The sequence below is a fragment of the Aptenodytes patagonicus genome, chromosome W (assembly GCF_965638725.1).
Source record: "Aptenodytes patagonicus chromosome W, bAptPat1.pri.cur, whole genome shotgun sequence".
Taxonomy (NCBI): Eukaryota; Metazoa; Chordata; class Aves; order Sphenisciformes; family Spheniscidae; genus Aptenodytes; species Aptenodytes patagonicus.
The window spans coordinates 38,742,723-38,758,070 of record NC_134981.1 but is presented as its reverse complement, the minus strand read 5'-3'; the positions used below and the strand labels follow the sequence as shown (position 1 = coordinate 38,758,070).

Here is a 15,348-nt window from a genome sequence, read left to right as displayed (position 1 = left end):
ATGAGTAAAATAATTAGGGCTTGACCCTTCAAACTAGTAAACTGAATATAATTCACAATGTTAAAGCCTGCTCTGTGCTGTGAGCTTGTGCTAAGGGCCATGTATTTCTAAAGCTGAAACTACTGATGTAATAAAGTCTTCTAACCATATCATATCACAATGTCCTGAAACTTAACATCCAGGGATTTTTTTTTTTCCCCCTGAAGTCTGCATGTGTTAGAAGAGAGAAGACTCCCACTGGTTAGTTTATTTGAAACCTTGTAGACTAGGAAGATACAGGATGCAGAAAGATGAGTATTACCTTAGCTGGAACTTGAGGAGACCACTTAGCAATGTTACTCTTGGATGGATCAGGGACATTAGGCCAGATATGCTTTTTAATTCTGTAAAGGATTAAAACCAGAATAAAATTACAAGATGCACTCCCCAAATTCCTATGTTGATAGCAAGTATTGCATAATCCAGGACACCAGTCCCTTACACAGCAGTTTTGCTAGAGTATTTCTTTCCAAATAGAAATACTTCCTGCACTTCCTTACATCTTTGTAAGAAGCTGTACTACGTGGCAAAACAGCACTGCGCTTATAACTCCTCCACACATTAGCTGTAGCCATATAACATAAGGTAAAGCAACAAATGGTAACGGTTAGTGAGGGATTTTCAAATTTATAGCACCCTAGAAGCTACAGAACAATTATTTAGGTAGAGTCTATGATGCATGTGTCCTGGTTTCGGCAGGGATAGAGTTAATTTCCTTCCTAGTAGCTGGTACAGTGTTTTGGATTTAGGATGAGAACAAAGTTGATAACACACCGATGTTTTAGTTGTTGTTAGGTAGTGCTTACACTAGTCAAGGACTCTTCAGCTTCCCATGCTCTACCGACTGAGAAGGCTGGAGGTGCACAAGAAGCTGGGAGGGGGCACAGCCAAACTGGCCAAAGGGACATTCCATACCATGTGACGTCATGCTCGGTACATAAACTGGGGAAAGCTGGCCGGGGGGGCCGCTGCTCGGGGACTGGCTGGGCATCGGTCGGCGGGTGGTGAGCAATTGTACTGTGCATCACTTGCTTTGTGCATTATTATTATTATCTTATTATTATTATCATTTTATTTCAATTATTAAACTTTTTATCTCAACCCACGAGTTTTTCTCACTTGTGCTCTTCCAATTCTCTCCCCCATCCCACCGGGGGTGGGGGGAGTGAGCGAGCGGCTGCGTGGTGCTTAGTTGCCGACTGAGATTAAACCATGACAGTCCTTTTTGACATTCCTATTCGGCAGGGATAGAGATCGGGTGGTCACTGCCTCGTTTATGAGTTCTTCCTCTTCCTCCTCCCCAATCAGCGGCCGGCTCTCCTCCTGCTGTTCTCGTGATGGCCCTTCTCTAGGGTCATCTGTCTCATACACTTCTTCCTCCAGCCCCCTTTTAGAAGAAGCTTCTTCCTCCCTTACTAAACGAGCCGACTTCCGCTTCCAAGATTTCTTCTTGTGTACAGGGGCAACTGATACCGGCACAGGCTGGTTCTTTGGTTCAGCCACAGGGCGTGTCGCCGGGGTTGGAGTGGCCGCAGTGCATGTCACCAGGGTCTGAGTGGCCGAAGGGCCTGTCGCCGGGGTTGGAGTGGCCGCAGTGCATGTCACCAGGGTCTGAGTGGCCGAAGGGCCTGTCGCCGGGGTTGGAGTGGCCGCAGGGCCTGTCGCCGGGGTCTGAGTGGCCGCAGGGCGTGTTGTTTTACTGTCAGAGCCAGAGACCTTCTCTTCCCTTTGAGGGTACTGAATGGTGTTGAACAGGGCTCGGTAGGCATGGGTCAGGCCCCAGCACGTTGCAGTGATCTGCATCTCTCTGGAGTTGCCAGGGTGACAGCATACTTTGTCCAAATATTCTACTAGCTTTTCAGGATTCTGCACTTGCTCAGGGGTGAAGTTCCAAAACACTGGGGGTGCCCATTGGCCTAGGTACTTGCCCATCTTGTCCCACACACCCTGCCACTCATAATTATCTAGCCTTGGGGCAGATCTCTGGATGATATTCTTAAATTGCTTACCAACTTTAGACAAAACCGAAACAATATTCCCAAGAAGTACCAATAGAAGTATCTTAACTACCCAAGGATGTTCAAAATACTGAGAAGTTACTGTAATGAAGGAGGAAACATCATAGAAGAAGGTAGTGACACTGCCATTCTGTATTTCCTCCGTAAAAAAACTCTCAGAAAAGTCACTGTAATTGCTAGTTGTCTCCACGAAATGGTATCCGTGGTACAGTAACGGCTTCATTGCGAAGTTTACATACCACACTAACGTCAAGGTCAATGTTCTAAAAACAAACCTCACAAGGGAAACATCACTAATCACTGCAGACCACAGCAAACTGCAAAAAACAACACCAATCTTTAACATGTACAGCAAAGAAAGGAGCACGATGCAGATTATACAAATCAATATAGAGAACAGAGAAACCAACATTGTGACCCACAACTATTAACAGATATAAGTTCCTTAATACACTCCGGTTAATCTGTTATTATCTCAAACCCTTCGAGCCCCACGTTGGGCGTCAAAAAAGGACTGTCGTGGTTTAATCTCAGTCGGCAACTAAGCACCACGCAGCCGCTCGCTCACTCCCCCCACCCCCAGTGGGATGGGGGAGAGAATTGGAAGAGCACAAGTGAGAAAAACTCATGGGTTGAGATAAAAACAGTTTAATAATTGAAATAAAATGATAATGATAATAATAATATGATAATAATAATAATACACAAAGCAAGTGATGCACAGTACAATTGCTCACCACCCGCCGACCGATGCCCAGCCAGTCCCCGAGCAGCGGCCCCCCCGGCCAGCTTTCCCCAGTTTATGTACTGAGCATGACATCACATGGTATGGAATGTCCCTTTGGCCAGTTTGGCTGTGCCCCCCTCCCAGCTTCTTGTGCACCTCCAGCCTTCTCAGTCAGTAGAGCATGGGAAGCTGAAGAGTCCTTGACTAGTGTAAGCACTACCTAGCAACAACTAAAACATCGGTGTGTTATCAACTTTGTTCTCATCCTAAATCCAAAACACTGTACCAGCTACTAGGAAGGAAATTAACTCTATCCCTGCCGAAACCAGGACAATATGTCAGTATAAAAATTCACTGTTGCTTCTTTAAGATAACTATGAATATCACAGCTGTCAAAATCTAAGCCAACTTCACAACTAAGGAAGTGAAAACATTTGAAGAAAAAGCTTGCTTGGTCTTTTGTAACTCTGAACTCTTAAGTTTAAGAATGTAATAACTGTTACTTAACAATAGAAGTTTAGAAGTTTCTGTAGATAAATCACCCCCAACCAAACTAACTTTGAAATTGATGCATCTATCCTGTTCTTTAGAAACAGGCTCCAACAACAGATCCTCTATAGGAGAACTCAGAACATGTGCAAGATGAGCTTTTCAACTGAAGTCAATTAAGAACTGATTTTAGGGACAGCAGGAAGGTCAGAAGGAAAAGGGCACAAAGTGCTGTCTTTAATTAGAAAGAAAAGATAGTTGACCGGGGACATGCGAGAGGTGCTACTCTTTGCCAGAGAAAACACTTCAGCAATAAGCTCTCAGCTGAAGCCACAGACAAGAGCTCTGGGGTAGAGGAAGCAGGAGGAGGCAGGATGTTTCCCAGCAGATAGTAAATAGAAAGAGGGTTTGACTGAGGTTATGCAAGGTAGATAAGACATCTGCCTAATTTTTTTGGCTGCAAAGCTTAAAGTTTAGTAACACTGTAATTACATAGCTCAAACACAGCCAGCAAACAGATTCTTCTGTGCTTCACAAAATGAGGATCATCATTCTACTCTCATATGATGATTAAGAAAACAGCACAGACAGTATATCCTGATCAAAACCTAACAAACCTAATCCTGACTAAGTCTAGCAAGAAAAGCAGGAATTTCCTTGCAGGATTAAGTCATGGAACATTTGGTTTGAGTTCTAATCATTAACAGTAAGAAATTAGTATCAGAAGAGGCCCTGATTTCTCAAGGAAAACACAGAACTTTATTGCCAATCAATGTATATGTGCTTTACCTTCTTTTTCTGATCTAACTGCAGAACATTTACTTGTTTATATTGAATTATTGCCATCTGTTGTGTCCAGAAATATCAGAAGCATAAGAGAAAGACTTAATTTATACTTACAAGTCACATTTGTTGAAGCAAAACAAAACTCCAAGGAGTACGATCAACAGGAACACTAGACACACAGGTACAACTATGGCTTCAATTTCTCCTTTCCCTGAAGAAAACAAAGAGAAGCAGTTATAGCCTTCGTTGACATTTAAGGAACTCGGCAGCAGCACATATTCCCAAAGGGACAGGGAGAATCTGAAACTGAATACACCCACAGCACTTGGTCTTAAGATTCACCTTCAGAAGAACCTTTTCACCCTATGAAAAGAGCCTGTTGGTAAAAACATGAAAAGCTCCATCCCAACAATCTAATGCCTTGCATCAACAAAACGCGCAGGTTGCTCTAGAAGCTGTAATACTGACAGAGCAAGTAATTTCACAGTTTAGGCAGATATGACAGCAACATCTATGTGAATGCATCTGTGGTCCACATGTTTCAGTGGCATATCGACTGCCGTATCAACATCATAGTCAAATGACTAATGTAAACAAAGTCACTAGTCATCCATCAGTTTATTCTGTACACAAAAATATCCTCTGCCTGCAAACACTTAAGGTTGCATTACTGTTATGTATTCTTTCCAACATTATACACATTTTAAAGTATACCTTACAGAATCCTTAGGGAAGAGCAACACCATACAGAAAAAAAATATTAAAAAAACCTGCTAAATCTAAAAAAGCGCTTTCCACAACACAGTTCAGTTAACGTCATTGCTCTTACTATTACAAATAGGAAGTGCTCTAAAGCTGCACACACAATAAATTTAACTCTTCAAAATGAGTCTCTAGAGAACTGTAACAAACTTTAATAAGTTATATGAATGGCCAAGTGGAAGCTGAGGTTGTAAGAATGGCATGTGCTGACTGGCACCTAGATTAGCAGAACAAGATCCCAACACATCTCTGCAGCTTCTCAGGACACCCAGATCAGGATAACAAAGGCCAACATACCCTCAGATTAAAACACTCTGGACTCTAAGACCAGGTAGGAGCCATCAGACACCAACTGAGAAGACAAATGCACTGAGTAAATTCTAATGACTCACACAAAGGTGGGGCAAAAGAATAGTCACTATACTCTAAAGCATACACAAAACACACATCCAAAACCAGCATATTTGCCAACATAAGAGTGATACAGGAGACCTGCACAGGATAGCTGGTGTCCCTTGTCCTCTGTACAATCAGAAGAAATCCTGACTACACTACCTGGACAAATACCTCTTGGTGACTGAGTACTAGATAGACTACCTGGATATCAGGTATCAGCCTATCAGTACTTAAAGGGGGCTTATAAAAAAGATGGCGGCAGACTTTTTACCAGGGCCTGTTGCGACAGGACAAGGGGGAATAGCTTTAAACTAAAGGGGGGTAGATTTAGACTAGATATAAGGAAGAAATTTTTTATGCTGAGGGTGGTGAGACACTGGAACAGGTTGCCCAGAGAGGTGGTGGATGCCCCATCCCTGGAAACATTCAAGGTCAGGTTGGATGGGGCTCTGAGCAACCTGATCTAGTGGAATCTGTCCCTGCCCACGGCAGGGGGGTTGGACTAGATGACCTTTAGAGGTCCCTTCCAACCCAATTTATTCTATGATTCTATATCATGCGCCTTGCTGCTTGCGAATGAGTGCGACAATTTTTTTTTCTTTTAAATAAAATCACCTTCCCCTCCCATCAGATCTTTCATAGAGCTTTGCTATCCTGTTGCAACATCACTTCCTACTTCTATTAAATTTTGTCACTCTTCCTTACCAAATTTTTGTGTAGTAAATGTAAAATCAGGACCACTCCTGCCTCCTTCATCTGTGTATGCCATCATCCGCACAGTATACAGTGTGTCACTGGTTAGAGAAGAAAGAGTATATTCTGTCTTGGAAGAATCCACTGTCACAGCTAGAGTAGAAAAAATATACTAGTTTTCTGTACAATTTATTAGATCTCTACAAACAGTAGCATTAGGACATCACGTCTTCAGACATACAAGATAGTTTTAGCAGAATGCATAGCTGCATGGAAACTACAACAGACACAGAAAGACTACAAACTTGTACAAGAAATGCAGAGATTCATTTGTTTCTGTTCAAGTGTTTGAATTTAGTTTCTTTCTTGATGATACTTTGTGTTAATTTCCTTCTTCTGCCCCCAACTAGCTACAAACTAAACTGGTAGTAAAGCTAAGGCTTAAAGCTATCTAATAAGCAGGATACATGGCTAGCTAGAAATAACATGGTTATCTAGAAATAACAAGAAGTAGGGTAGGCATAAACAACAAGCCCTTCCAATTTAAGCAGATCTTAAAAAAAAAAAAAAGAGAAAAAAACTTTCAATAATGCCAGCTCCCTGTCTTATGCCTGCAGGTCATAGACTACTCAGAACTAAAAAGCACTTCAAACAAGATGTTTTACATCACTAACATATTGATCTAGAGCTCCAGAAAGATTAAAAATCCTCTTTTTTAAGGCTTTATCATAGGAGGCAACTCCTTTAAATCTTGAATGGTCTAGCTTCAACTTGCTATACCACCGATCTTGTCCTGTATTTAGACAGAAAGATGTGAGCACAACACCCGCAAATCAGCTTTCAGAAACTAAACTCAGTACCCTGTTATACACAGACTTAATGTTTTGAATTCTTTATTAGGGACTTTTCTGTTTGGTATGTAAGAGAGCTATACCTCAGACACCAGCTTTGTATCATCAGAAAAGACTGTCAACCACACTTGAGTCTTGTTTTTCAGGAACATGTATTAGGAAGGAAACAGATGGGATACTTCAATGCCACAAAGAACCACTCTGCTTTCTGTTACCTGTTTCATTTCCATCGACAGTTTTGTAAAATATTGTGTAACTTCTAATAAATCCATTTTGCTCATCCACTGTGAGATGGTTCCATGTCAAAACAGCTTCAGCTTTTCCTACTTTTTTTGTCTGAACAGTTGGTCCTTTTGAAGGACCTGTAATGGGAGATGAAGATTAGTTTCTGTTGGGGACCCTGCCCATCCACAGAAGCAGTGTATTAATGAGCACTGAATTGTTACTGCATAAAAACTTCAATGGAATAACTGGACTAACTCATCTGCAAAGCATTATTTTCAGACAATATAGCAACTCCAAAGATGTTTTAAAAGAGAAATCGCTAGGAAAAAAGATATGAAAAACAGTAATCAGCAGATCACATGAAATCTTCAACTGAAGTTAATTAGTCTTGGCTTCATACTTGAAATGTAAAATAAAACAGCATAGAAATATTACTATACCAATAACATAAACTTATGCTAAATTATCTGATAAAGTTGGAGAAGGAGAGGGGAAGTCCACTACAGACATCTGTTTAATTCCTAAATATTGTGAATTAGCAGAATACATGTTAACAGAGGGAACAAGACCAATTATGTCAGATGACCCTCAAGTGTAGGACGATTTTTCATTATGCAGTCCACATTAAAGCAAAGGTCACACTTTAGCCAAGACAGATTATGTGTTGGTCACTTGCAGAGACGATCAGCTCCGGTGCAGACGCGTCCCGCAGTGGAGCGCAGATCCTGGCGTACAGGGGGGTTTCCTGAGCTGGGGAACCCACAGGGGAGCGCAGAGACCCGCCGGGAGCCGGCAGCTCTCACCAGGGCGGCTGATGAGGCGTGGGCGGGGCCAGGAGCAATGGCTGCCACCCCCCACTCCCACTAAAGGCAGCCCCAGGGAGCGCTAGCCACCAGGATGGGCAAACAGGGCGTGGCACGCCAGCTAGGGCGGCAGTTTGCGCAGCAGTTCGCGAGGGAGGACGCGCAGGGAGGGTGCCTCTTCGAAGGAGAGGCATTCCACGGGCCGAGTGGGGGACTCGGCGTACACATAACCCAGCAACTGGGTGTCACAGGTCAAGGGCACTCATCCTACCTGACCCTCAAGGCAGAATGCTGGGCACTCGTCTGAGAGTAAAGGCCATGGCTCCAGCTGGGGGGTCTGCACCATCTACCCCAGCAGTGGCCCATGCCTCCACGCAGACGGAACTGCTGAAGGGAGAGGCTGCAGTGCAGGCCTCAGGCTGCAGGAAGTGCCTAGACCTCTCTCCTGGGGTAGGGACAGGCAGCAGACCTGCCTGCAAAAGGTGTGCCCAGGTGGAGGACCTCCTGCAGCAGGTGGCTGAGCTGCAGGAGGCAGTGAGAAGGCTGTGTAACATCAGGGAGGCAGAGAAGGAGCTAGATAGCTGGTTCCAAGCGCAGTCTGCAGCGGACCCGCAGCCCATGGCCAAACAGCCAAAAACTCCCCCACTGGCACACGCAGAAGGGAGCGGGGGGGCCAATAATGCAGAAGAATGGACGGTTGCAAAGGCAAGGACCAGCAGGAGGAAGAGACTTCCCCCAAAGCCTGAGGTGCCCTTGCAGAACCGCTTCACCGCTCTGCAGGCCAAAGAGGAAAGTCCTGTCACACCAGGAGAAGCGCTGGAGCTGAGTAATGCAGCCCGATCTGCCCCCCGCATAACAACCAGCGCAACTAAGGAAAGGCAACGGGTGACAGTAGTAGGCGACTCTCTTCTGAGAGGTACGGAGGCACCCATTTGCCGACCGGACGCACTCTCTAGAGAGGTGTGCTGCTTACCGGGGGCTTGCATCAGGGATGTCACCGAGAGGCTACCAAGCCTCGTACAGTCCACTGACTATTATCCGCTGCTGCTGGGCACCAGTGACACAGCCAGGAGCAGTCTGAGGACTATCAAGAAGGACTACACAGCCCTGGGAGCGGCGGTAAGGGACTCGGGAGCGCAGGTAGTTTTTTCATCAATCCTGCCGCTCAAAGGGAAGGGGTTTGAAAGGGCCAGTCGAATCTGGCGAGTCAACAAATGGTTATGGGACTGGTACCACAGCCAGGGGTTCGGCTGCTTAGACCATGGGACTCGCTTTGAGAAACCTGGTCTACTGGGGGCTGACGGGGTCCATCTGTCAGAGGAGGGGAAGAGCATCTTCGGTCATAGGCTTGCCAAGCTGGTGAAGAGGGCTTTAAACTAGAGATCCCGGGGGAGGGGAACCTCAATCCATCCCACTCCTACCAGTTTGATGCCAGGGCCAGCAATAGATGCCCAGAGCCTGGAGAAGGAACACAGGTCAGCAGGAGAGCGCCTGAAGAGCAGCACAAAGGAACTCCAGCCAGTAAGACAGCTTCATCGGGGGCCCAACTTCAATGCCTCTATACAAACGCACGTAGCATGGGGAATAAACAAGAGGAGTTAGAGATGTGCGCACGCCTGCAGGGCTACGACCTTATTGGCATCGCGGAGACGTGGTGGGATGGCTCCTATGACTGGAGTGTTGGGATGGAGGGATACAGGCTCTTTAGGAAGGACAGGCAGGGGAGACAAGGAGGGGGTGTCGCCCTCTATGTCAATGACCAGCTGGAGTGCATGGAGCTCTGCCTGGGGGTGGATGAGGAGCCAACCGAGAGCTTGTGGGTCAGGATTAAAGGGAAGGCAGGGACAGGTGACATTATGGTGGGGGTCTGCTACAGGCCACCCGACCAGGAAGAACAAGCAGATGAGGCCCTCTGCAGGCAGATAGGAGCAGCCGCATGCTCACAAGCCCTGGTCCTCATGGGGGACTTCAACCACCCCGACATCTGTTGGAGGGACAACACGGCAGGGCATAAGCAATCCGGGAGGTTCCTGGAATGCGTCGATGATGACTTCCTTCTCCAAGTGGTAGAGGAGCCAACGAGGAGAGGTGCTATGCTGGACCTTGTTCTCACCAACAAGGAGGGGCTGGTGGGGAATGTGAAGCTCAAGGGCGGCCTGGGCTGCAGTGACCACGAAATGGTGGAGTTCAGGATCCTTAGGGCACCGAGGAGGGCGCACAGCAAGCTCACTACCCTGGACTTCAGGAGAGCAGACTTTGGCCTCTTCAGGGATCTGCTTGGTAGAGTGCCATGGGACAAAGCCCTGGAGGGAAGAGGGGCCCAGGAAAGCTGGGTAATATTCAAGGAACACCTCCTTCAAGCTCAGGAGCGATGCATCCCAACAAAGAGGAAGTCCGGCAAAAACGCCAGGAGGCCTGCGTGGATGAACAAGGAGCTCCTGGACAAACTCAAACACAAAAAGGAAGCCTACAGAGGGTGGAAGCAAGGACAGGTAGCCTGGGAGGAATACAGAGAAGTTGTCCGAGCAGCCAGGGATCCGGTTAGGAAAGCTAAAGCCCTGATAGAATTAAATCTGGCCAGGGACGTCAAGGGCAACAAGAAAAGATTCCATAGGTACGTCGGGGATAAAAGGAAGACGAGGGAAAATGTGGGCCCTCTCCGGAACGAAACAGGAGACCTGGTTACCTGGGACACGGAGAAGGCAGAGGTACTCAATGACTTTTTTGCCTCGGTCTTCACCAGCAAGTGCTCAAGCCTCACCGCCCAAGCCGCAGAAGGCAAAGGCGGGGACTGGGAGAATGAAGAGCTACCCACTGTGGGAGAACATCAGGTTCGAGACCATCTAAGGCACCTGAAGGTACACAAGTCCATGGGACCCGATGAGATCCATCCGCGGGTCCTGAAGGAACTGGCAGATGAAGTTGCTAAGCCACTATCCATCGTATTTGAGAAGTCGTGGCAGTCCGGAGAAGTTCCCACTGACTGGAAAAGGGGAAACATAACCCCCATTTTTAAAAAGGGAAAAAAGGAAGACCCGGGGAACTACAGGCCAGTCAGTCTCACGTCTGTGCCTGGGAAGATCACGGAACAGATCCTCCTGGAAGCTATGCTAAGGCACATGGAGGACAGGGAGGTGATTCGAGACAGCCAGCATGGCTTCACCAAGGGCAAGTCCTGCCTGACTAACCTAGTGGCCTTCTGTGATGGAGTGACTACATCAGTGGACACGGGAAGGGCTACAGATGTCGTCTATCTGGACCTCTGTAAGGCCTTTGACACGGTCCCCCACAACATCCTTCTCTCTAAACTGGAGAGGTATGGACTTGATGGGTGGACTGTCCGGTGGGTGAGGAATTGGTTAGATGGTCGCATCTAGAGGGTAGTGGTCAACGGCTCAATGTCCAGATGGAGATTGGTGACGAGTGGCGTCCCGCAGGGGTCCGTATTGGGACCGGTACTGTTTAATATCTTCATCAATGACATAGCGGGATCGAGTGCACCCTCAGCAAGTTTGCAGATGACACCAAGCTGAGTGGTGTGGTCAACACACCAGAGGGACCTGGACAAGCTCAAGAAGTGGGCCCATGTGAACCTCATGAGGTTTAACAAGGCCAAGTGCAAGGTCCTGCACCTGGGTCGGGGCAACCCCCAGTATCAGTACAGGCTGGGGGATGAAGGGATTGAGAGCAGCCCTGCCGAGAAGGACTTGGGGGTACTGGTGGAGGAAAAGCTGGACATGAGCCAGCAATGTGCGCTCGCAGCCCAGAAGGCCAATCGTATCCTGGGCTGCATCAAAAGCAGCATGGCCAGCAGGTCGAGGGAGGTGATTCTGCCCCTCTACTCTGCTCTGGTGAGTCCCCGCCTGGAGTACTGCATCCAGCTCTGGAGCCCTCAGCATAAGAAAGACACGGACCTGTTGGAAGCGGGTCCAGAGGAGGGCCACGAAAATGATCAGGGGGATGGAACACCTCTCCTATGAAGAAAGGCTGAGAGAGTTGGGGTTGTTCAGCCTAGAGAAGAGAAGGCTTTGGGGAGACCTTATTGCAGCCTATCAGTACTTAAAGGGGGCTTATAAGAAAGATGGCGGCAAACTTTTTAGCAGGGCCTGTTGCGACAGGACAAGGGGGAATGGCTTTAAACTAAAGGGGGTTAGATTTAGACTAGATACAAGGAAGAAATTTTTTATGCTGAGGGTGGTGAAACAGTGGAACAGGTTGCCCAGAGAGGTGGTGGATGCCCCATCCCTGGAAACATTCAAGGTCAGGTTGGACGGGGCTCTGAGCAACCCGATCTAGTTGAAGATGTCCCTGCCCATGGCAGGGGGGTTGGACTAGATGACCTTTAAAGGTCCCTTCCAACCCAAACTATTCTATGATTCTATGATTCCTTTCCCATTTTCCTTCCCCTTTTCCTTCCCCTTTGCAGCTGCCTTTTCCTTCCCCTTTTCCTTCCCCTTTGCAGCTGTTTTTTCCTTCCCCCTTTTCCTTCCCCCTTTTCCTTCCCCCTTCACCCTTGCAGCTGTTTTTTCCTTCCTCTTTTCTTTCACCTTTATATCTGCCTGTTCCTTCCCCTTTTCCTTCCCCTTTTCCTTCCCTTTTTCAGCTGTCTTTTCCTTCCCCGTTTCCTTCCCCTTTCCTTTTCTTTGCAGCTGCCTTTGCCATCCCATTTTCCTTCCCGCTTTTCCTTTTGCTTTGTAGCTGCCTTTTCCTTCCCCTTTCCTTCCCCTTTTCCCTTCCCTTTTTCTTTCCCTTTTCCTTACACTTTCCCTTCCCCTATTCCTTTCGCTTTTCCTTCTCCTTTTCCTCTGCCTTTCCCTTCCCCTTTTCCTGACCCTATTCCTGCCCCTTTTTTTGCCTTTCCATTTTCCTTACCCTTTCCCTTCCTCTTTTCCTTACCCTATTCCTTTTGCTTTTCCTTCCTGTTTTCCTTACCCTCTCCCTTCCTCTTTTCCTTCCCCTTTTCCTGACCCTATTCCTGCCCCTTTTCTTTTGCCTTTCCTTTCCCTTTTCCTTCCCCTTTCCTTTCCCTGTCCCTTTTCCTTCCTATCCGCATATGCCTTTTCCTTCTGCCTTTTTCTCCTGGTTTCAGCAGGGATAGAGTTAATTTCCTTCCTAGTAGCTGGTACAGTGCTGTGGTTTGGATTTAGGATGAGAACAAAGTTGATAACGCACCAATGTTTTAGTTGTTGCTAGGTAGTGCTTACACTAGTCAAGGACTTTTCAGCTTCCCATGCTCTACCGACTGAGAAGGCTGGAGGTGCACAAGAAGCTGGGAAGGGGGCACAGCCAAACTGGCCAAAGGGACATTCCATACCATGTGATGTCATGCTCAGTACATAAACTGGGGAAAGCTGGCCGGGGGGGCCGCTGCTCGGGGACTGGCTGGGCATCGGTCGGCGGGTGATGAGTAATTGCACTGTGCATCACTTGCTTTGTGTATTATTATTATTATCATATTATTGTTATTATCATTTTATTTCAATTATTAAACTGTTTTTATCTCAACCCACGAGTCTTTCTAACTTGTGCTCTTCCAATTCTCTCCCCCATCCCACCGGGGGTGGGGAGGAGTGAGCGAGCGGCTGTGTGGTACTCAGTTGCTGACTGAGGTTAAACCACAACACTTCTCGTTCCCCTTTGCAGCTGCCTTTTCCTTCCCCTTTTCTTTCCCCTTGGCAGCTGCCTTTTCCTTCACCTTTTGCTTCCCCTTTTCCTTCCCCTTTGCAGCTGCCTTTTCCTTCCCCTTTTCCTTCCCCTTTGCAGCTTTTTTTTTGTCCTTCCCCTTCTCCTTTCCCTTTTTCACCTGCCTTGTCTTTCCCCGTTTCCTTCCCCTTTTCCTTCCCCTTTTTCATTTGCCTTCTCCTTTCCCTTTTTCACCTGCCTTGTCTTTCCCCGTTTCCTGCCCCTTTTCCTTCCCCTTTACACCTGCCTTTTCCTGCCCCTTTTCCTTTCCATTTTTGTTCGCCTTTTCCTTTCCCTTCTTCAGGTGCCTTTTCCTTATCCTTTTCCTTCCCCTTTGTAGCTGCATTTTCCTTCCCCTTCCCCTTCTTTTTTGGCCAACTTTTTTTCTAACTTTTTGGTATCCTTTTCTTTCACCTCATCTTTCACCACGTCTTTCTCCTTTTGGCTCTATCACTCCCCATCCTTATCTGGATAGGGGAGAGAAAATATAACATTAGGCTCATGGGGCGATATGAGGACAGGGGGAGATCACTCACCAATTACCATCACAGGCAAAACAGACTCAACTTGGGAAAATTAATTTAATTTCATAGAATCATAGAATAGTTTGGGTTGGAAGGGACCTTTAAAGGTCATCTAGTCCAACCCCCCTGCCATGGGCAGGGACATCTTCAACTAGATCAGGTTGCTCAGAGCCCCGTCCAACCTGACCTGGAATGTTTCCAGGGATGGGGCATCCACCACCTCTCTGGGCAACCTGTTCCAGTGCTTCAACACCCTCAGCATAAAAAATTTCTTCCTTGTATCTAGTCTAAATCTACCCCCCTTTAGTTTAAAGCCATTCCCCCTTGTCCTGTCGCAACAGGCCCTGGTAAAAAGTCTGCCGCCATCTTTCTTATAAGCCCCCTTTAAGTACTGATAGGCTGCAATAAGGTCTCCCCAAAGCCTTCTCTTCTCTAGGCTGAACAACCCCAACTCTCTCAGCCTTTCTTCATAGGAGAGGTGTTCCATCCCCCTGATCATTTTCGTGGCCCTCCTCTGGACCCGCTTCCAACAGGTCCGTGTCTTTCTTATGCTGAGGGCTCCAGAGCTGGACGCAGTACTCCAGGTGGGGACTCACCAGAGCAGAGTAGAGGGGCAGAATCACCTCCCTCGACCTGCTGGCCATGCTGCTTTTGATGCAGCCCAGGATACGATTGGCCTTCTGGGCTGCGAGCGCACATTGCTGGCTCATGTCCAGCTTTTCATCCACCAATTTATTATCAATCAAATCAACGTAGGGTAATGAGAAATAAAAACAAATCTTAAAACACCTTCCCCCCACCCCTCCCTTCTTCCCGGGCTCAACTTCACTCCCAATTTCTCTACCTCCTCCCCCCCGAGCAGTATAGGGGGACGGGGAATGGAGGTTGCAGTCAGTTCATCACACGTTGTCTCTGCTGCTCCTTCCTCCTCAGGGGGAGGACTCCTCACACTCTTCCTCTGCTCCAGCATGGGGTCCCTCCCACGGGAGACAGTCCTCCACAAACTTCTCCAACGTGAGTCCTTCCCACGGGCTACAGTTCTTCACAAACTGCTCCAGTGTGGGTCCTTTCCACAGGGTCCAGTCCTTCAGGAACAGACTGCTCCAGTGTGGGTCCCCCGCAGGGCCACAAGTCCTGCCAGAAGACCTGCTCCAGCGTGGGCTCCTCTCTCCACGCAGTCACAGGTCCTGCCAGGAGCCTGCTCCAGCGCAGGCTCTCCACAGGGTCACAGTCTCCTTCAGGCTCGTCCACCTGCTCCGGCGTGGGGTCCTCCACAGGCTGCAGGTGGATATTTGCTCCATTGTTAACCGCCATGGGCTGCAGGGGACAGCCTGCCTCACCATGGTCTTCACC

The 15,348-nt window shown here is 47.6% G+C and overlaps 1 protein-coding gene across 3 annotated transcripts in view; it reads right to left on the bottom strand.

The window, feature by feature from the left end:
* Positions 1–15,348, bottom strand: part of LOC143172055 (interleukin-6 receptor subunit beta-like) — an 80,741-nt gene that overhangs the window by 1,518 nt on the left and 63,875 nt on the right. For all 3 annotated transcript variants that reach the window (XM_076361285.1, XM_076361287.1, XM_076361286.1), the window contains 4 exons: positions 6,977–7,123; positions 5,923–6,063; positions 4,174–4,270; positions 302–383 (listed from right to left, as the gene is read on the bottom strand). In XM_076361285.1, coding sequence (XP_076217400.1) covers positions 302–383; positions 4,174–4,270; positions 5,923–6,063; positions 6,977–7,123 — 467 coding nt within the window. The remainder of the gene's footprint in view (positions 1–301; positions 384–4,173; positions 4,271–5,922; positions 6,064–6,976; positions 7,124–15,348) is intronic.